Source organism: Abramis brama, assembly GCF_963993115.1.
Source record: "Abramis brama genome assembly, chromosome: 19".
Lineage (NCBI taxonomy): Eukaryota > Metazoa > Chordata > Actinopteri > Cypriniformes > Leuciscidae > Abramis > Abramis brama.
The window spans coordinates 6,752,477-6,775,363 of NC_139981.1; the positions used below are offsets into that span (position 1 = coordinate 6,752,477).

Here is a 22,887-nt window from a genome sequence, read left to right on the forward strand (position 1 = left end):
AGTGAGGGGGACGTGTCCCCCCCGTCCCCCCCGGTTGCTACGCCCCTGGGTGTAGCCATTAAAGAAATAGAACAGAAATTATACATCAGAAAACATAGGAAATAATACTGAAAAAAATAAAATAAATATATATATATATATATATATATATATATATATATATATATATATATATATATATATATACAGGAAATATTAGAAATATCAGAATATTGCCTCTCAAAGAAAGTAAAAAAATATATACTTTCAGTTACTACAGGCAAAACCAACACTCTAAGCAAACAATAATATACAGGTTATTGAAATATTAAATTGGCTCTGACATACAGTAACAGTGCCTAATTGTCTTTGTGCATTACCAACCTATTTATATCAAAGAGCCAAACAAATTACTTAATTAAAAATAAATAGTCTAGACTGAATCTCAGAAAAAAAATTATTGATAAGATGTTGACCGATAAACCCCTAACAGATCCTTCAATTATTATTATTGTTTCAGAATTGCATACTGTGGTTAACTAAGATCTCATGTGTAGCATGTTTGGTATCTATGAACTCCATTTTCCTTGCCTATTTGTTACTTTTTGCTAACTCTGACACACATTAGTAAGAATCTTGAAGGTTCTTCTCTTAAACTCCCAATCCAATTTCATATGCAAATACCCTGATAAAAAGACAAAGGATCGTAAAGTTTCAAATGATTATCAAATTTAGATTGTGTTTCTAAATAGAAACTAATCATAAACATTGGTTATTGATTAATTTAGATATTTTATTATTCTGGGTATCCCATACTTTAAATGATCTGTTCATTCGGGAACCAATGTCGCACAGAGTCACATGCCCCGGGTTACGTGGATCTCACAGACACAATCATGCCAGTCTGATCTTGGTCAGAGCGTGTAGAGTTATATAATACCTCTTTAGTCGGTTGCCTACTGCTCACTCGTACAAAAAAAGTATAGTTTATTTAGCATCAACTTGCCAAGTCAGTGATAGACAGAAATCAAAAGGTCTTCAGATGACGTGCCTACTGCTCAATTCATACATGCGGCTTTATAGTGTCTGACCGATCCTGGACACAGATCTGCGGTAGCACCAGCCTGCTCATAATCTACTGGTCATTATGATTTCAGGAGATTCCAGAATAAATCAAATCTAACATTTTATTTGTCAGGTAAAAATGTATCATGCTAATTACATAATTAAACAATTAGAAGCCACTAAGCCAGACTAAGAGATGCATACCAGACAGAGACACAAAGTGGTGTTCCGAGTGCAAGACTTGGGAAGACACTGACACAGCACAGCATGGGGGTTTGACTGCTCTGCCACTTTCCCTTAAATACCCAGACCAGAACAAAAGAACTATAAACATTTAGCACCCAAATATTTATGCATATATAAGGAGACAAGTTTGGGCAAGGTGGTATCCTGCTATCTCTTTGAGGTCTTCTCTCCAGGGGTGTGTTTTATTGTTTTTTTTGCAGGGTGTTTTGATCTCTGCTTTTGTCTTAGCAGGAAAATCGAGTCTTACACTACCCCTTCCAGTAAAGGGTGTGTTAGAAGTAAGAAACTGTTTGCTCAAGGCTGTTGATCTGCTGAATTTCCAGCCTGGTCTCATTGTTAATACGTAGGTATTAATACGTAATTTTCAAAGATAGAAAACATACTTTTTTGTACGTTTGGATAGATGCTGAAACGTATAATATGGACGTATCTGCAACGTTTAAACGTAACATTATTACGTTTTTACAGCTAAAAAACGTAAACTATTTACGAATATTTCATATCATAAAGATATCTGTATAATTTCCTTTTTACCATTTTATAGATTATAAATGTAAGATCCCTTAACCCTACTCCCACACCTAAACATACCCATTTTAATGACAATATTAAAAGGATAAAACGTAATGGACAGATATGTGTAGGGAAATGGGAGTTTTATTAACAATATAGCATTCAAAAATAGTTTGAGCCACTAATCCTAACGTTACCCCTAACAATTTCTTAAAACTACGTAGGCTACAATTAGCAATTAACAATAATGCTTGCTATAAATTAAAATGTACAAATGCTTGTACAATTAACGATGTGTCGCAGTCCTCTCTGGCAGTATATAATAGTTTTGTATGAGGTAACGTTACAGGGCAGAATTTAAGTTATTAATCCATGAAAATGTTAATCCGGTTTCGGTTCGCTGTTCGCTCTGTGAAGGCGCGCGCCTTCAAAGCACAGAAGCACAAAGTTACAAAGCACAAAGTCACTCCAAAGGGAGTTATTCTCTATATTAGTGCGCACTGTTTCTGAACTCCCTGAAATGCCTCGATTAAAGTCTTGAGTTTTCTTCCGGGAACGAACACATCACAATATTCCTCGTTTTGATAATTCCAGCCCAAGGCATACACAAACAAAAAAAGGAGTGAGGCCTGGTTGAGTTGCGTTAATAGTGTGTTAAAACTCACAGTTATGGTAAGGGGCGTAACATCTCCTAAACAAGCTCAAAGCGGCTGACCAATTGGTGCATTCAAGTCCTCCTGGGACCGTTAGTATTACGAGATGTCAGGTGCGTTCAAGCTGCTTTCATTGAAGCAAGATGGTGTAACAGAGGCCAGCTAGTAAGAGCTGTGCAGGTAAACCTCCCTCCTCTGATCTCAAGAGGCACACTAGCAGCTGATGCTATAGAGACTGAGGTCTTTAGCGTCCTTGTTAGCACACCTGCCTCCCATGACGGTGACCCGGGTTTGAGGCCCGTAGAGAGCGGGGTGAGTAGGTCCTGAGGGGTTACAATGGTTTACCTTTTCTTATTTAACTACGCAAAAATTCAGCAAGGTTTTTAAACTCTACTTCTGGAAAATGAAGAACTAAGAATTTGCATTAGGTGTATTTTGCTTTTTTATGTTTTTAATTCATCTATGAATTAAAAACTGTAAACTTGATTCATCTATGAATTAATCACTGTAAACTTGACATATTATATTGTTATATTACAGTGCTATTATATTTTGTGCAAAAAAAATCCCAAGCTTCCCACTCTTATTTTATGACACTGTTAATGTGCGTTCAGCTTGTAAATCTTTCTGGCATGACTTCAATGCACCAAATCAAAACACACTGATCCAGCTGACCAATCAGAGCACATTGCACTTTTCGGAAGCAGGGGCTTTATAGCGCGTTACAGACAGACTGGGAGGAGAGGTGCTGCAATAATGTAAAATAATGTTTTGTGAACATCCAAGCATATTCAGGCTATTCTAGTAGACTCCAAAAGCAAAATCAAGAAAAGGGTCATAATAGGTCCCATTTAAATATTGTTTGACCCTGATTTCCAATGGTCAAGTGCATCAGGAAATCAGCCCATAAAATTAAAAAATTAAAGTGTCATTTTTTTCACCAGTTCAGGGAATGTTTCATGAAAACGTTGAATATCCGCTTTTATCTTGTCCTCAGCATTTCCCCAAAGCTTCTCTAGCTTTCTGAACTTTGTCTTCATCAGGCATTCCAGGTACACTTTGGAAACACAGTTGTAAGCTATTTTCAAAATGATCTGTCAGAAATAAAGGAAGTATTGGAGAGAATGAGGGTGAGGTATGGAGCTTGAATCTTTTTGAATGGTTTTAAGGTCATATACACAGTGCATACCATTTTGATCTCTAAGGCGGTCGGAGGCAGAGATGCACACTGCCCGTGGATTGCTTCCATCAGAATATCAGTATGCACATTCTTTTTCTTGAAATAACTTTTTAAATTGGCCTACAAATGAACATTTAAAGACAAACAGGATTGCAAGATTGATATAAAATGTGTTAGGAAAGGTATCAGTATCCTTGGATAAATCTGATATGAATTTATGCAGCTGAAATAATCCCAATGAGATGGATAGAGTTAATTTCAAGTGCATTATAGCAATCTTTTCTTCAGAACAGATTATGATTAACATACTGTATGTTGAAAAAATCGAGACATACCTGTGCTAAGCATGTCATGATCTTTTGAACAATGGATGAAGCTTTATCTTCCAGTTTCTGTAGCATGCTTATAGTTCTTGAGACATCATCTCTGTTGTTTTTATCTGGAATGATTTGTGTAGCGCAACATCTGTAGTAAAAGAACACTGATTTTATGAAAAAACTGCAGAAAATTCTCTGAATTAAAGATTGTAGGGTTAACTCTTACTGTAAGCATGTGAATCAATACATTTTAGATAGGGAAAAAGCCTTTTAAAAGTGCACTAAAAAAAAAAGAAAAAAAAAAAAAAAGTTTTTGATACAGAGAAATTAATATTTGCACTAATATCTTTTAAAATGATATACAATCACAGGATATAGTGACTCTAGTCATAACCTAGACATTTTATTTTACACAAGGGCTGTCACTAATAGTTGACACAATGTTGACAAATATGGCAGTCAAATATTAGTCACGATCTGTGTGCTTAGTTTAGTTTTCATGGACTTTTAGGCTTATATAGCAGCAGGTCAGGCCAGTGCATGCCTGCACACAATGGGTATACTGCAGGCATTCTAGGCCAACCTGCAAAGTCTGTTCGGAAGAGTCTGTCAGAAGAGATGCCTGAGGTCCCGTCTGATCAGGTGTGTGAACAGGCCATTAGATCCATGCCTGTGGGAGTTGTAGTGGAGCTGGAAGAGGAAGAACAGCTAATAGACTGGAATACGGAGGTAGTGTTTCCCACCCTGTCCACCCACAAACCTTCTCTGTCACTGGTCCCCTCCTGCACTAATGTCTCTTCATCACCACTGGTCCCATCCAACACAGAGTTGTCTTCATCATTGCTGCAAGTTCCATCCAACACTGTGTTTTTCATCGCCGCTGATCCCGACCAGCACAGAGTTGTCTTCGTCACGACTGGTTCTGTCCAACACAGTATTGTCTTCGTCACCATCATCCTTGTCTATCACCAAGTCTGTCTCTGTCACCAACTTTCCTCTCCTGTTCGCTCCACCGTAGCCAGCCATTCCCTTGGCCCCACCTCCACTGGAGTCTTTCAGCCCTTCGGCTCCACCATGCAACCCGGATCCGCCTTGGGACTCTCAGTCACCAGCTCCGCAGAGGCATGGGGATTCCCTGGTTCCACCTCGGACCGTCGACCAGTCGGCTCTGTCCTGGCTCCTCGTCCCCCCGGCTCCAACTGGGACCGTCGTCCCTTCAATTACACCGGGCTCCCTCGTCCACCGGCTCTGGGACTTCCAGGCTGTCGGCTGCGCACCATCTCTCAGGCTCCAGGGTCCTCACTCACACCGTCTCAGTCCTCAGGTCCACTGGCTCCACCTCAGCTGCTTATAGCCGGGACTCTGTCTTTATCACCAGGTCCAGCGATGGTGTCGGGTTTCTCGATCCAATGGACTTCACGCCTCATCTCTCTGTGTCACCTCAGTTGGTCATGCTCGAATTACTACTTTGGCTCGTCCCTCCATCAGTGTTTCAGTGGAGCGTGTCTCCAGTGTTTCCTTTGTACCTAGTTTCCCACCAGTCATCAGTTGTCATGGACACTCATTTAATCATCACACCTGTTCATTATGTTAATGTGTATTTAAGTTCCTCTTTGTGCTCCTTTCAGTTGTCCGGTATTGTTTGTGTGTTCACTGTTATTGACTTCTACACACTGTCACGTAGCTTTTCTTCATGTGGATTACTTTAATTTGTTTGATTTCATATATATAAGTTTCATCGAAACTTCTGAACTTTTCATCATTATCCTCTGGACCAAATCGTTACAAATATTCCCACAATTATAATTAAACACTTTGAACAAATCAGTCAAGAGGGACAAATATGTCTTGACATTTTCATAATGCAGAATTAATTATACAATGTTACAATTTCTCAGCCATTTATACTTAATGATCATTAGTAAATACCTGAGTTGCATACAAGTGTTGATAATCCGAAACAGATACACAGAGTTCTTCTCAGTGAACTTTAGTTTTTTTAGACGTTTATTCTCAGTATCCACATACCTAAGAAAACACATATTTATGTTAAGTACAGGATCACACACCTCCCCTCTCCTGCACAAAATATAATCACTGGATACTCATTAAATGAGAGTTTTAATCTGTAAACATTGGGCAAAGGGTAATATAAGATGAGGAGAAACCTACTTCTGAGCAAAACCATGCAGCTCTTCACTACAGAGTATTTGTACTGCATGCATCAAGGTTAGACCAACCTTTTTTGCATCTAAAATAGCACAATTCAGACACTGTGAAAGCAAAACATAAAATATGTGAGCAATATATCATATAAATCCCCTGTACCTTTTTACATGAGAAAAAAAAAAAAGTCTTGCTTTACTTTCTCTCTCCAAGACTTACCTGAGTGACATCTATGTAAAGTCTTATGAATGTTTCATCATCCATTGAGTCCTCATTATGTCCATGTTGCTCATCATAGTGCAGGATGTTCTGTAAAGTCCTAGAGATGTCATTCTGTTGCAATTAAAGTTGGACAGAGACATGTGTGTTACATCTCTCTTGTTTTGGGTCCATTCATGCATTACTGAGATATTAGTCATTATAATGAGAGTGAAATACAGTAATTAAAATAACACACAAACAGTCATAAACTGTGAAGTCATACCTGAAGTTCTAGAAGCAGTTTCTGCTTTGCTCTCTCAAACCATCCTGTCAACAGCAGCGGGTCGTACACTCTCAGTTTTGAGTCTGAACTGAAACATACATGAGTACATAATATAGTACACATCAATGTTCAAAAGGTTAAGATTTTAAAAGGTTTTTCAAAGTCTCTTATGCTCTTCAAGGCTGTGTTTATTTGTTCAAAAACACAGTAAAAACAGGAATATTGTTAAATAATATTATAGTTTAAAAGAACTGTTTATTTTAATATATTTTAAATGTAATTTCATCCTGTGATGGAAAAGCATATATTTGAAATACAATAAGTGTCTTTAGTGTAATTTTTGATCAATTGAATGCATCCTTGCTGAATAAAAGTATGAATTTCTTTTAAAAAAAAATGGTCTCTAAACGTTTGAATGATAGTGTGCATTTCAACAGTTCAAAATTAACTTGTTTGTTTGTTATACAAATTTTACATTTACAACAAATTTGCAGTTCATACCTGAAGAAAACATCTTTTCCCCACTGTAAAAGGCAGAAGGTCTCTTTCACAGACAGATCTCTGTTTAGGAGCAGGTCCAACTTGGGAAAGAGGTGACGGCTGTAACTGTCAGTCAGATGATCTAGCAGCCCAGTATCTTCCAGTACAGGTGTTAATCGAAGCACCTCATGGCATATCATGCTCTGTGTGCTCTTTAGAAAGTGCTGTAACTGCTTTAGCTGAGATCCTTGTGGTCCCTCTACTGGCAGTGTGGGAATGTGGTTTTCCACAAACTGATCTATTTCTTGAAGATACTCACAGAGCCAGTTTTGAGGGAAGCTGCCTTCTTTCTTGTCTATGGTAACACCGTTCAGTTTGCTCCATCTTTTCAACACCTCAGCCGCCTTGAGAAGGTCCTCAGGGTTTGATTGTTCACTCAGAATCGTTCTGAGAATATCAAGCTCTTTCTTGCCACTCACTTCAACCCCTGAACCAGATGCCATTGTTAAGTCAACTGTGCTTTCCTGTTCTCCTGCTGTGAATTTCTGTGCATTAATTGCTTTTGAAATTTCAAACTTGTATGTGAAACAACATTCAAAAGGAGAATAGCCTACTGCATTCTGCTCTGTAAAAAAAAATATTTAAAACTAAAACTATTTTAAAAGCTGGATGAACTATCAAATGTAGAAAAAGTTTTGTAAGAGCAACTTAAAATATTAAAAAGCAAAAACTTGAATGTCAAGTTTGGTGGTGAGGGTGAACTAACAAGCTGCTGATTATGCTCAGTTTGATCACTGATAATGCACTTAAATAATTAGTTTTTGGACAAATCATGTGGACTTATGATGACATAAATGTTTTTTATTCAGAAATGAATTGATGTTTTAGATTTATGTGCATGGTGTTTTTGATTATATTTTGTTGTAAAAGATGTTTCAAGTCACCATTAGAGTGATAAGTGTTTGGTGAAGTTTCTTCCATTTAAATATGTATAACTTGTTTTGGTGCATAAAGGAAATCAGTTTGCTTAAAAAACCGACACTATTATGTAATTAATTAAAGGCAAATTTAAACAAAAATTCATCATTTACTCACCCTCAAATTGTTTCAAACCTGTATGAATTTCTTTCGTCTGCTGAACACAAAGGAAGATATTTGGAAGAATGTCAGTAATCAAAAATTGATGGACCCCTTTGACTTTCATAGTATTATTTTTCCTACTATGGAAGTCATAGGGGTCCATCAACTGTCTGGTTACTGACATTCTTCCAAATATCTTCCTTTGTGTTCAGCAGACGAAAGAAATTCATACAGGTTTGAAACAACTTGAGGGTGAGTAAATGTTTTTTTAAACAGTGTGAATGCATTTTTTTTCTCAAAGATGCTGACCATTTTATTTTACCCTCCAAAAATGTCTGACTTTACTCAATTATTTAAAAATGAAAAAGCATGATTTAGATTCTGCAATCTGTTTGATTTAGATCTGTGAAAAAGTCAGCTGTAGTACTGGTGCTCAATAGTAAATGGTGAAATTCAACTACTGTATGTTGTTGCTGTTTCTGCTCTTACGCACAGGATATGATTGTGGTTAATTTCTTTGAAGTATCAAAGGTATGTTGCAGCAGGTTTGAGCAGAAAGTTTGCACAGTGTTTCATATTAAATTATATATGCCATGTATGGTACCAGTCAGAAGCTGGATATAAATTATTCTCTATTGTGATCAATTACTATTATTATTTCTCATCCATTCTCTATACCTACAGCGATCTGTCATGTCATATTAAAGAGCGCTTTTTATTGTTTGAATTTCGTAATAAAATTGACATAATTTGAAAGCTGAGACTATGTTTCATATCGAAAGGAGGGGCTTTTCTAGGTTTTAAAAACATCAGAGGCTGAGCCCGAAACGTCAGGGTCTGGGGTTATAAGATAACATGATTTGATACAGAGAATAATATTGTAGGCCTATATGCAGGGGGGCAGACTGGTTCGAAAATTCAGCCCTGGCACTGTAGCCACACCAGCCCACATTACCACACAAACACGCGCATTGAAATGTGAGGTATTAGGGGGGGGGTCTAAAATTTGGATTTCTCGGACCTCCATATGTGCATTTTAAGGTGTTTGAAGACCAAAAAAATTGGATACCAATAGCTTTAAAAGCATGTCAGTGAGCACTAGCATAAATTATTTGTCAAGCAGATAACAGATTCGTAACCATGAGAATGAGGATAAATGTTGTAATGAATGATCCACTCTACAAAATGGAAATGCATAATGTTTCTGCTTATTGTTGACAATACACAATCACATATTCCAAACAGGAATGGCCTTAAATGAGAAATCTTTCAAGGATTATTTTGCATAGGCCTAGATGTTACATTTCAATCAAACACCAGTGCAATATTTTTGTGTCCAGAGGCAAATTAGCCATTTATATTAGCATTAAAGATTGGTTTCAGCAACTTTTTTCTTTTTAAAAGTTAGAAGTTAGAAAAAGTTGGTTTTCTTCTTTGATTAGTGCCAAAAACATTGACTAACTCAAGAAAGAAAAAAGATGCTGAAACCAACTTTGTGGGCTGGTGTGGCTACAGCGCCAGGGCTGAATTAATCATGTTATCTTATAACCCCAGCCCCTGACCTTCCTACCTTAAAGACTATGTTCAGTAACCCAGTAATGCTTACCTCCAGTCCCCTGTGAGACGAAGAAGAAAAAGAAGAAAAAAGAAAAAAGAAAAAAGAAAAAAAAAGAGGCGGAAAAGATGACCAGTAAAGATGACACTTGACACTTTATTTTGTATATGAGTTTAACACTTTACTTTGTTATAGGAGTTTATAAACTGAGGGGAATATGTATTAGAATGCATTAAAGAGACATTACAAATTCAGTTAATACAAAGTATAGTGAACGTATACTGTTCTGAGTTACAGTTCAGGAAGTTCTGAAGTGATCAAATTGTCCTTAATATTGTAAGTTACTTAAAATAAAATAAAAAGGGAAAGGATGTTGGGATGGTTATTGTTGCAGCATAGACTGTATTCAGTGTAACACCTGTTGACTTCCGCTGTTTACACCTATAGTACAGGCCGGGTTTGTTGTGTTCAAATAAGTGTACGCGACTATATTGGCGTTAACCATCCATTCTATGTATAGTAAAGAATAGAATGAAACACTACCTCTTTCAATAAAGGGTGTGTTAGAAGTAAGAAACTGATGGCTTGCTCAAGGCTGTTGATCTGCTGAATTTCAAACAATGCTATAACTTATTGCTTCCCTATATTCTATTTCAGCTCTCTTTCCATTGCTAAACTGTATGCATGTATGTGTGTGCATGTATAGTATAAGCAATAAGGTACGAGAGGCTGTGCTGTATCTGAATAAGTCACAGCTGAAGGGCATTGTTAGGCACGAAGCGAAGCGCAACTCCTTAAGCCATGACTTATTCACGATACAGCACTAGTCTCGAGTACCTTATTGCTTTTATAAAACGGTTACCACACAATATAAATATTAAAGCCAAAGTAATATGTATCTATACAACTTCCATGAAGTAAAATCACTAAAAGCCTTCCTTGATTGATCCAAATATTTATAATTAATTATAACGAATTGTAATTAATTATTCACATTTCCTTTGGGCTATTTTGAAGCAAGCTATTTCCCAAAAAAGAAGAAAGGCCCAAAGAACGGGTGACACGTTTATGATTTGGATGCTGGTACTGGATCGCATCCAGTATTTCCCTCACCAGTCGCTCTGATAACACCCCTTTCCAGCGCAGCAGACCAGGTACATACTGATCACTGCAATAGATTCAGAAGACTTCACTGTTTGAAAACTCTCACACAATGAAAAGAGATACATTTACAGACCTGCAAATATATGTTTGAAACTGTAGTGAAGTGTTGATGACTGGTCTGGGTTTACCTCTCATGTGGGAAATCTCTGAACAAAACACCACAGGTAATCTTCAGTGCCTCTACATCACTGCAAAACAAAACTTCACTCATTTTCTGAAGGAGCTGGTTTTGCTGGGCAACACTGGCATTCTGCAGAGAGAAAACTCAAACCATGAGCTTTTTATTTATATTATGTAATGAATGTAAAAACAAACTTCTCATGTGTACAGTCAAGCATTATGCTTTTTTACATGATGAACTTTCTTTAGCTTGTAATGTTGCTATTTGAGCATGAAAAAGGTCTGCAAAGTTACAAAGCACAAAGTCACTCCAAAGGGAGTTATTCTCTATATTAGTGCGCACTGTTTCTGAACTCCCTGAAATGCCTCGAATAAAGTCTTGAGTTTTCTTCCGGGAACGAACACATCACAATATTCCTCGTTTTGATAATTCCAGCCCAAGGCATACACAAACAAAAAAAGGAGTGAGGCCTGGTTGAGTTGTGTTAATAGTGTGTTAAAACTCACAGTTATGGTAAGGGGCGTAACATCTCCTAAACAAGCTCAAAGCGGCTGACCAATTGGTGCATTCAAGTCCTCCTGGGACCGTTAGTATTACGAGATGTCAGGTGCGTTCAAGCTGCTTTCATTGAAGCAAGATGGTCTAACGGAGGCCAGCTAGTAAGAGCTGTGCAGGTAAACCTCCCTCCTCTGATCTCAAGAGGCACACTAGCAGCTGATGCTATAGAGACTGAGGTCTTTAGCGTCCTTGTTAGCACACCTGCCTCCCATGACGGTGACCCGGGTTTGAGGCCCGTAGAGAGCGGGACCTGAGGGGTTACAACTGTGGTTTACCTGCTCTTAATTAACTATGCAAAAATGCAGAACTAAGAATTTGCATCAGGTGCATTTTGCTTTTTTATGTTTTTAATTCATCTATGAAGCCACTGTAAACTTGACATATTATATTGTTATATTACAGTGCTATTATATTTTGAGCAGGCAATTAGCTTATTTAAAAAAATCCCGAGCTTCCCACTCTTATTTTATGACACTGTTAATGTGCGTTCAGCTCATAAATCTTTCTGGCATGACTTCAATGCACCAAATCAAAACACACTGATCCAGCTGATCCAGCTGACCAATCAGAGCACATTGCACTTTTCGGAAGCAGGGGCTTTATAGAGCATTACAGACAGACTGGGAGGAGAGGTGCTGCAACAATGTAAAATATGTGCAAAATAATGTTTTGTGAACATCCAAGCATGAAAGGCTATTCTAGACTCCAAAACCAAAATCAAGAAAAAGGTCATAATAGGTCCCCTTTAAATATTGTTTGACCCTGATTTCCAATGGTCAAGTGCATCAGGAAATCAGCCCATAAAATTAAAAAATTAAAGTGTCATTTTTTTCACCAGTTCAGGGAATGTTTCATGAAAACGTTGAATATCCGCTTTTATCTTGTCCTCAGCATTTCCCCAAAGCTTCTCTAGCTTTCTGAACTTTGTCTTCATCAGGCATTCCAGGTACACTTTGGAAACACAGTTGTAAGCTATTTTCCCAATGATCTGTCAGAAATAAAGGAAGTATTGGAGAGAATGAGGGTGAGGTATGGAGCTTGAATCTTTTTGAATGGTTTTAAGGTCATATACACAGTGCATACCATTTTGATGGCGGTCGGAGGCAGAGATGCACACTGCCCGTGGATTGCTTCCATCAGAATATCAGTATGCACATTCTTTTTCTTGAAATAACTTTTTAAATTGGCCTACAAATGAACATTTAAAGACAAACAGGATTGCAAGATTGATATAAAATGTGTTAGGAAAGGTATCAGTATCCTTGGATAAATCTGATATGAATTTATGCAGCTGAAATAATCCCAATGAGATGGATAGAGTTAATTTCAAGTGCATTATAGCAATCTTTTCTTCAGAACAGATTATGATTAACATACTGTATGTTGAAAAAATCGAGACATACCTGTGCTAAGCATGTCATGATCTTTTGAACAATGGATGAAGCTTTATCTTCCAGTTTCTGTAGCATGCTTATAGTTCTTGAGACATCATCTCTGTTGTTTTTATCTGGAATGATTTGTGTAGCGCAACATCTGTAGTAAAAGAACACTGATTTTATGAAAAAACTGCAGAAAATTCTCTGAATTAAAGATTGTAGGGTTAACTCTTACTGTAAGCATGTGAATCAATACATTTTAGATAGGGAAAAAGCCTTTTAAAAGTGCACTAAAAAGTTAACTTAAAAAGTTTTTTGATACAAAGAAATTAATATTTGCACTAATATCTTTTAAAATGATACACTCACAGTATATAATGACTCTAGTCATAACCTAACCATTTTATTTTACGCAAAGGCTGTCCCTAATAGTTGACACAATGTTTTAGACAAATATGGCAGTCAAATATTAGTCACGATCTGTGTGCTTAGTTTAGTTTTCATGGACTTTTAGGCTTATATAGCAGCAGGTCAGGCCAGTGCATGCCTGCACACAATGGGTATACTGCAGGCATTCTAGGCCAACCTGCAAAGTCTGTTCGGAAGAGTCTGTCAGAAGAGATGCCTGAGGTCCCGTCTGATCAGGTGTGTGAACAGGCCATTAGATCCATGCCTGTGGGAGTTTTAGTGGAGCTGGAAGAGGAAGAACAGCTAATAGACTGGAATACGGAGGTAGTGTTTCCCACCCTGTCCACCCACAAACCTTCTCTGTCACTGGTCCCCTCCTGCACTAATGTCTCTTCATCACCACTGGTCCCATCCAACACAGAGTTGTCTTCATCATTGCTGCAAATTTCGTCCAGCACAGTGTTGTTTTCATCGGCGCTGGTCCCGACCAGCACAGAGTTGTCTTCGTCACGACTGGTTCTGTCCAACACAGTATTGTCTTCGTCACCATCATCCTTGTCTATCACCAAGTCTGTCTCTGTCACCAACTTTCCTCTCCTGTTCGCTCCACTGTAGCCAGCCATTCCCTTGGCCCCACCTCCACTGGAGTCTTTCAGCCCTTCGGCTCCACCATGAAACCCAAATCCTTGGGACTCTCAGTCACCAGGTCCGCAGAGGCATGGGGATTCTCTATCTCCACCTCAGACCGCGACCAGTCGGCTCTGTCCTCGTCCCCTCGGCTCCAACTGGCACCGTCGTCCCTTCAATTCCACCGGGCTCCCTCGTCCACCGGCTCAGTCCTGTTCAGTCGTTGCTCCACCATCGCCTGGGACTTCCAGGCTGTCGGCTGCGCACCATCTCTCAGGCTCCAGGGTCCTCACTCACACCGTCTCAGTCCTCAGGTCCACTGGCTCCACCTCAGCTGCTCGTTGCCGGGACTCTGTCTTTATCGCCAGGTCCAGCGATGGTGTCGGGTTTCTCAATCCAATGGACTTCACGCCTCATCTCCCTGTGTCACCTCAGTCGGTCATGCTCAAATCACTACTTTGGCTCCTCCCTCCATCAGTGTTTTAGTCATCATGGCAGTCTCCTGGGTCGCTCTGAAATCTCATTGGATGTCCATTCCTCCCTGGATCTTACCACCATCCACTCTTCCATGGGTCCTTCCACCATCATCTCCTCCACATGTCATCTTTGGGCCACCTGCTCTGCCCAGGTTCCTCCCATGTGCCCCCCTATGGAAGCAGATTTCCTCAATCTAACCATCACTGTGCGAGGCCGCGCCTTCATGGGAGGGGGCGTTCTGTCACGATCTGTGTGTTTAGTTTAGTTTACATGGACTTTTAGTTTGCATTCATCAGTTACATGTCTCCAGTGTTTCCTTTGTACCTAGTTTCCCACCTGTCATCAGTTGTCATGGACACTCATTTAATCATCACACCTGTTCATTATGTTAATATTATTATGTTAATTAAGTTCCTCTTTGTGCTCCTTTCAATTGTCCAGTATTGTTTGTGTGTTCACTGTTATTGACTTCTACACACTGTCACATAGTTTTTCTTCATGTGGATTACTTTAATTTGTTTGATTTCATATATCTTAGTTTTATCGAAACTTCTGAACTTTTCATCATTATCCTCTGGACCAAATCGTTACAAATATTCCCACAATTATAATTAAACACTTTGAATAAATCAGTCAAGAGGAACAAATATGTCTTGACATTTTCATAATGCAGAATTAATTATACAATGTTACAATTTCTCAGCCATTTATACTTAATGATCATTAGTAAATACCTGAGTTGCATACAAGTGTTGATAATCCGAAACAGATACACAGAGTTCTTCTCAGTGAACTTTAGTTTTTTTAGACGTTTATTCTCAGTATCCACATACCTAAGAAAACACATATTTATGTTAAGTACAGGATCACAAACCTCCCCTCTCCTGCACAAAATATAATCACTGGATACTCATTAAATGAGAGTTTTAATATGTAAACCTTGGGCAAAGGGTAATATAAGATGAGGAGAAACCTACTTCTGAGCAAAACCATGCAGCTCTTCACTACAGAGTATTTGTACTGCATGCATCAAGGTTAGACCAACCTTTTTTGCATCTGAAATAGCACAATTCAGACACTGTGAAAGCAAAACATAAAATATGTGAGCAATATATCATATAAATCCCCAGTACCTTTTTACATGAGATGAGAAAATAAAAATAAGTCTTGCTTTACTTTCTCTCTCCAAGACTTACCTGAGTGACATCTATGTAAAGTCTTATGAATGTTTCATCATCCATTGAGTCCTCATTATGTCCATGTTGCTCATCATAGTGCAGGATGTTCTGTAAAGTCCTAGAGATGTCATTCTGTTGCAATTAAAGTTGGACAGAGACATGTGTGTTACATCTCTCTTGTTTTTGGTCCATTCATGAATTACTGAGATATTAGTCATTATAATGAGACTGAAATACAGTAATTAAAATAACACACAAACAGTCATAAACTGTGAAGTCGTACCTGAAGTTCTGGAAGCAGTTTCTGCTTTGCTCTCTCAAACCATCCTGTCAACAGCAGCGGGTCGTACACTCTCAGTTTTGAGTCTGAACTGAAACATACAGGAGTACATATAAACACATCAATGTTCAAAAGGTTGGTAATATTTTTGTAAAGTTTTTTTCACTGAAGTCTCTTACGCTGCATTTATTTGTTCAAAAACACAGCAAAAACAGGAATAATGTGAATTATTACTTCAATTTAAAGAACTGTTTATTTTAATATATTTGAATGTAATTTCTGATGGAAAAGCATATTTGAAATACAAAAAGTATTTCTATTTATTAATTTAAAGGATTAGTTCACTTTGAAATGAAAATTTCCTGATAATTTACTAAAATTGACTGATAATTTGTCCATGTCTTTCTTTCTTCAGTCGAAAATAAATTAAGGTTTTTGAGGAAAACATTCCGGGATTTTTCTCCATATAATGGACGTCAATAGCAACCAACCATTCAAATGTTCAAAGAAGGTTCAAATGTCCATCTCAATGCAGCTTTAAAGGCTTGACAAGATCCCAGTCGAGAAATAAGGATCTTATCTAACGAAACGATCGTCATTTTCTTAAAAAAAGATATATATATCCAAACGTTTGAATGATAGTGTGCATTTCAACAGTTCAAAATTAACTTGTTTGTTTGTTATACAAATTTTACATTTACAACAAATTTGCAGTTCATACCTGAAGAAAACATCTTTTCCCCACTGTAAAAGGCAAAAGGTCTCTTTCACAGACAGATCTCTATTTAGGAGCAGGTCCAACTTGGGAAAGAGGTGACGGCTGTAACTGTCAGTCAGATGATCTAGCAGCCCAGTATCTTCCAGTACAGGTGTTAATCGAAGCACCTCATGGCATATCATGCTCTGTGTGCTCCTTAGAAAGTGCTGTAACTGCTTTAACTGAGATCCTTGTGGTCCCTCTACTGGCAGCGTGGGAATGTGGTTTTCCACAAACTGATCTATTTCTTGAAGATACTCACAGGGCCAGTTTTGAGGGAAGCTGCCTTCTTTCTTGTCTATGGTAACACCGTTCAGTTTCCTCCATCTTTTCAACACCTCAGCTGCTTTGTCAAGGTCCTCAGGGTTTGATTGTTCACTCAGAATCTTTCTGAGAATATCAAGCTCTTTCTTTCCACTCACTTCAACCCCTGAACCAGATGCCATCGTTAAGTCAACTGTGCTTTCCTGTTCTCCTGCTGAATGGATGTGAATTTTTGTGCATTAATTGCTTTTGAAATTTTAAACTTGTATGTGAAACAACATGCAAAAGGACAGCACCAGTGTCCACATTCAAAGGAGAATAGCCTACTGCATTCTGCACTGTAAAAAAATCCAACTTTGATTTTTGGTCAAACTGTTTTAGAAGTTGAATGAACTATCAAATGTAGACAAAGTTTTGTATGAGCAACTTAAAATATTAAAAAGCAAAAACTTGAATGTCAAGTTTGGAGTAACACTTAATAACGTAATAATAGGCCTAGGCTACTAATAATAATAACGTAATAATAGTAGCCTAATAATAATAACGTTGTTTTAAGCCAAGTGTTAGTTAATGATGAACTAATCATTTACAAAACATTCATAAATGATTATGATATGCAGTGTTGTGCCTGAACGCGTTCATTGAACGATAGTTCATGAACTCGTTCATATTTTTGGCGAACCTGAACTGAACGTAGGCCTAGGCCTATACTGTATTACTGTATTACTCACTCTGGTGTCTGTGAATGGCACGGTCTCTCAGTTTAACTTCGTTAAATAGAGTGCCAGATTTCTATAGAGTCTTCCAGGCGAAAACCCGGCTAAAACACACCGTAAACAGGCCTTAATATGTAGCCAAAAAAAAAAAAAAAACACCCAATCTGGCAACACCAGCCACCAGTGTCTGACTCTCTTGTTCAATCTCGTTCATCAAAATGAACAAATCTTTTTACGAGTCATTTCGTTCATTTAAGGGGCTTTAAATGTTATACTATTAACTGGCAAATTCCCAGAACACATCCACCTACGCAATCTTGATCATATTCTGAATTAAGAAATCATTATAATGCAGTCAAAAATCGTTCACAGGGAACATAAATAATTACTTTACCTTCCGAGTCTTTCGTTCAATTGTCACGTGACAGACGCAATGAACGTTCATGAACGATTCATCACTTACGTTACAAATCAAAACAAAAAGCAGCATGGAGGCGTCGTATGATCATTTAAACGAGTTTTATGACAAGGTCGGTGAGGATGGGAAAAATCTGACGCGCAGCTTAAGTGTTAAAACTGATAAAATAATTGTCTGAAAAAGTATCATTTTGAAAAATAATATCTCGCAGCAACATATGGAAAAAAAGAACTATGAACTAGTTGGAACTTAGTTCAAAATTTTGAGTATGAACTATGAACTGAACCAGTTCATTTTAAAATTTGTGAACTGAACTTTGAACTAGTTCATGTAGAAAGTGAACTTTCCCAACACTGATTTTATCTATGTTTTGTAAATTCCGTTACAAGTCATTTACAAGTGATTAGTAAATGATTGACTAATTATTTACGAAACATGACTATGCGTTTATAAATGATTAATAAGTGTGATATGTTAATTATTTTATGTATGCTTTGTAGGTTCAGTTATTTACAATTGATTAGTTAATGATTAACTAATCATTTACAAAACATGACTATACATTTCATAAATGTTTAATAAATTATGTTAAATGTTTTTTATTTACAACACTTTCTGCATCCCCTTGTCACGATTCATGGGTTCACTGTCTCGCCCTCGTTGTCTGTCAGTGTTGTGTTTATTAGTGTTGTGGGCATGTCTCGTTATCCCGGCTGATCAGCGCCAGCTGATCCTCATCGAGCACCCTATTTATTGTCTGTGATTTCGTCCTGTCTTTGTCAGATCGTTGTGAGGCTTCACTAGGACCATTGAGCACCCGTCACTCCTGTTTCTGCTGGTTTCCCTCGAGTGGTTCGCCTTCCCGGATCTCTCGCTTCCTGTCTGGATTCTGCCTGGATTTATCTGCCCATTGCGTCCCTGCGTTGCCAGTGCCTCATCTACTCTAACGTGCCACCTGAGTATCTCGACCTGAAGGAAGTGTTCAGTAAGTCCCGGGCTGCTTCTCTTCCTCCGCATCGTCCCTACGACTGTGCTATAGATTTACTGGCAGGTACGTCTCCGCCTAAGGGCAGGTTATACTTGCTCTCTGTTCCTGAGAGGGAGGTCATGGAGAAATATATTTCTGATTCACTTGCTGCCGGGATCATTCGTCCTTCTTCGTCTCCCGCTGGCGCGGGGTTATTTTTCGTGGGGAAGAAGGATGGCTCCCTGCGACCGTGTATTGACTACCGAGTGCTGAACAACATCACGGTAAAGAATACCTATCCTTTGCCGTTGATGTCTTCAGCCTTCGAGCGGTTGCAGGGAGCGTCTCTTTTCACGAAATTGGACCTACCTAACGCCTACCATTTGGTCCGCATAAGATGAGTGGAAAACGGCTTTCAATACCCCCAGGGGACACTTTGAATACTTGGTTATGCCCTTCGTCAGTTTGTGGTGGAGGTTGACGCGTCAGAGGTGGGGGTAGTTGCATTACTTTCCCAGCGATCTTCCGCGGACGACAAGATGCACCCTTGCACGTTCTTTTCTCATCGCTTATCGACTGCCGAACGTAACTACGATATTGGTAACAGAGAGTTGTTGGCAGTCAAGTTAGCATTGGAAGAATGGCACCACTGGTTAGAGGGAGCGGGGGAACCCTTTATCGTCTGGACCGATCATAAGAACCTAGAATACATCAGGTCTGCCAAACTACTGAACTCCAGGCAGGCTCAGTGGGCACTTTTTTTCGGTCGCTTTGACTTCTTGCTTTCGTATCGTCCAGGTTCTAAGGACATCAAACCTGATGCTTTGTCTCGAATTTTTGACCGCTCTGACCGTCTACTCCCGAGTACATTCTACCTGAGAAACTCATTGTTTCTACACTCACATGGGAGGTTGAGTCGAAGGTCCGCACAGCCTTAGAAGGGGTAATGCCTCCATCCTATTGCCCACCGGTACGGTTATTTGTGCCGGAGGGAGTCCGGTCTGACGTTATTCGGTGGTGTCATGGTTCCAATGTGGCATGTCATCCAGGAGTTAGTCGAACCAGATTTTTGGTCAAACAACGATTCTGGTGGCCTTCTATGGCTCGTGATATTCAGGAATTTGTTTTGGCCTGTTCAATTTGTGCCCGTGGCAAAACTTCCAATCGACCCCCGGATGGGTTGCTCCAACCGCTGTCTGTCCCTTTGAGACCCTGGTCCCATATCGCGCTAGATTTCATCACGGCCCTCCCTCCCTCCCACCCTCCCTCCCAGGGTAATACTGTCATTTTGACGGTAGTGGACCGGTTCTCGAAGGCGGCACATTTTATTCCCTTACCCAAATTACCTTCAGCAAAGGAGACAGCGGTTACTGTCATTAATCATGTCTTTCGCATTCATGGCCTCCCGACAGACGTGGTTTCCGACAGGGGACCCCAGTTTATTTCCAAATTTTGGAGAGAGTTTTGTCGTTTAATGGGGGCGAGTGTAAGTTTGTCGTCTGGATTTCATCCTCCAACTAACGGTCAAGCTGAGCGAGCCAACCAAGATTTAGAAAGAGTATTATGATATCTGGTTTCTCAGAATCCTTCCTCCTGGAGCTAACAAATCTCTTGGGTTGAGTACGCTCATAACTCAACCAGTACATAACATAACCAGTTTCGTCCACGGGCCTCTCTCCATTTGAGTGTAGTCTAGATTACCAGCCACCTATTTTTCTAGCCTGGAATCCGAAGTCGCGGTTCCCTCCGCTCACGCTTTCGTCCAGAGGTGTCGCCACACATGGAGGGGAGCCCATTTTGGACGCAAGACAGAGGGGACGCGGATTTCAGTACTTGGTGGACTGGGAAGGTTACGGTCCGGAGGAGAGAAGTTGGATTCCTGCCAGGGACATCCTGGACCACTCCCTTATTGATGATTACAATCAACAGGTAAGTTGACCATTGAGCACCCGTCACTCCTGTTTCTGCTGGTTTCCCTCAAGTGGTTCGCCTTCCCTGATCTCTTGCTTCCTGTCTGGATTCTGCCTGGATTTATCTGCCCATTGCGTCCCTGTGTTGCCAGTGCCTCATCTACTCTGTTCTATCAACGCTGACCAACTTCACTGCTTTTCCTGTTTATAATAAATAATGCTGTTTTCTCGCAATTGGATTCTACTCTTGTTCTTTCTATACAGAGTGTGACACCCCTAATCTAAAGTGTAAACTATTCATCACGTGTAAATGTGTTACACATCATTCGTAGATAAGATTTGTAGATCTTATGCCTTATTAATTCTTGAAATGGAATTTACGAATGATGTGTAACACACACTATAGGGGATGCAGAAAGTGTTGTAATTGATTTATTCATGCATTTACATATCATTGTGTTGAACACTGTTACTTACCTGTTACAAATGATCTGTGCGTATATTCAAGGCATTTACAACACTTTCTGCACTCCTGTAATTGCTATACAAAAACATTTAACATAATTTATTAAACATTTATGAAACGCATAGTTATGTTTTGTAAATGATTAGTTAATCATTAACTAATCAATTGTAAGTGACTTACAACTGAACGTTATTATAAAGTGTTACCAACCGGCACTATTATATAATATTAATGCTCAGCTTAATGAGAAATGCAAGCTTATTGAACTTGGATCAATAAGTAAAAACGTTATTATTTTTGAGTTAACACAATGTATCATATTATGTTTGACCAACTTTAATTAAGTTGATATAACAAGTCCTGCAGCTGGTTGCCTCAAGTTTTCTCAAACCTCGTGTTTTTTTTGTTTTTTTTTACAGTGTGAATGCATTTTCCTCAAATATGCTGACCATTTTATTTTACCCTCCAAAAATGTCTGACTTTACTCAATTATTTAAAAATGAAAAAGCATGATCTTACCATCGGAGGTTTCTGCGTGCTGCACTGGCATCACAAGAGGCAACTGATCCTCTGTTCCTCTGATCCTCCTGGCTGTTTTTTTCCTCCCAAATAACGCTTTAAACATTTTTGTAGTTGTAATGTTTCTGTACATTAATGGCTTTTAGATTCTGCAATCTGTTTGATTTAGATCCGTGAAAAAGTCAGCTGTAGTACTGGTGCTTTATAGTAAATGGTGAAATTCAACTAACTGTTGTTGTTTCTGCTCTATTGCACAGGAGCAGCATCAGAGGCATGTTGCAGCAGGTTTGAGCAGAAAGTTTGCACAGTTTCAAGTCAGAAGCTGGATATAAATTATTCTCTATTGTGATCAATTACTTTTATTATTTCTCATCCATCCATTCTCTATAGGCTACTGCTCAACATCTTTAAGTTTTTTTTGGCTTGAGTCATTAAACCTGCTGATGCAGTCGATGACGTGTATAGCTGGGGTCTTGATCAAGGACTCAATTAAATTATTAAATTTAGTTTGTTTTCCTTTAATAACGAATTGCAGAGAGAACATTAAAAGTAATTGATCATATTTAAAGTTAATTATATTGTAGACTAGCCACCATAGACACTGACAAGTCTTTTTCAAATAATCAGATATGGCCAATTGTGGCCCCCTGTGCTCTGGGTCCAAAGTGAGTGTGACAATTGAGTAGCTGGCCAGTTCCTCCTCCATCTCACCCATGGTAAACTAGGATCCACTCTTAACGAGTACCAGTTCTACAAAATCCGTAAATTTCCATTGAGGAACATAAACGGGCAGGGGAACAAGTTGTTTTTTTGTTTTTTTAGGACCAGTCCAAAACCAGTCCAAAATATGAAATGAGGGTAGTGTGCAACATAGGCAAGACCCAAGAACTCACTGGTGTGGTCATCAAGGGAGCGATAATCGGTAACCTAGAAAACAGAAAGGAAGCACAGGAACCAAATGGA

General features: G+C 38.9%; 2 protein-coding genes across 2 annotated transcripts; both read right to left on the reverse strand.

The window, feature by feature from the left end:
- Nucleotides 1-262: 262 nt before the first annotated feature.
- LOC311070141 (uncharacterized protein) lies at nucleotides 263-22,158 on the reverse strand. Its single transcript, XM_084093863.1, has 9 exons — nucleotides 21,925-22,158; nucleotides 7,105-7,708; nucleotides 6,604-6,691; nucleotides 6,339-6,452; nucleotides 6,126-6,226; nucleotides 5,883-5,981; nucleotides 3,972-4,101; nucleotides 3,646-3,756; nucleotides 263-3,550 (listed from the first exon to the last, which is right to left on the reverse strand). The coding sequence occupies exons 1-9, from the start codon at nucleotides 22,055-22,057 to the stop codon at nucleotides 3,377-3,379; spliced, it is 1,554 nt and encodes a 517-aa protein (XP_083949989.1). The 5' UTR covers nucleotides 22,058-22,158; the 3' UTR covers nucleotides 263-3,376.
- Nucleotides 12,553-16,004, reverse strand: LOC311069457 (uncharacterized protein; the record flags this gene model as incomplete). The annotated part of the gene is made up of 7 exons (XM_084092636.1): nucleotides 15,911-16,004; nucleotides 15,646-15,759; nucleotides 15,427-15,527; nucleotides 15,184-15,282; nucleotides 12,965-13,094; nucleotides 12,634-12,749; nucleotides 12,553-12,598 (listed from the first exon to the last, which is right to left on the reverse strand). The coding sequence occupies exons 2-7, from the start codon at nucleotides 15,688-15,690 to the stop codon at nucleotides 12,553-12,555; spliced, it is 537 nt and encodes a 178-aa protein (XP_083948762.1). The 5' UTR covers nucleotides 15,691-15,759; nucleotides 15,911-16,004.
- Nucleotides 22,159-22,887: the final 729 nt, after the last annotated feature.

Bases quoted from the DNA above. Each gene is read 5' to 3' on its own strand.
- LOC311070141 (XM_084093863.1), bottom strand. From the start codon at position 22,057: ATGTACAGAAACATTACAACTACAAAAATGTTTAAAGCGTTATTTGGG. The intron at 6,692-7,104 runs GTATGAACTGCA...TGTATGTTTCAG, and splicing joins GGAAAAGATGTTTTCTTCAG to TTCAGACTCAAAACTGAGAG. The intron at 6,227-6,338 runs GTAAGTCTTGGA...TTGCTTTCACAG, and splicing joins TTTACATAGATGTCACTCAG to TGTCTGAATTGTGCTATTTT.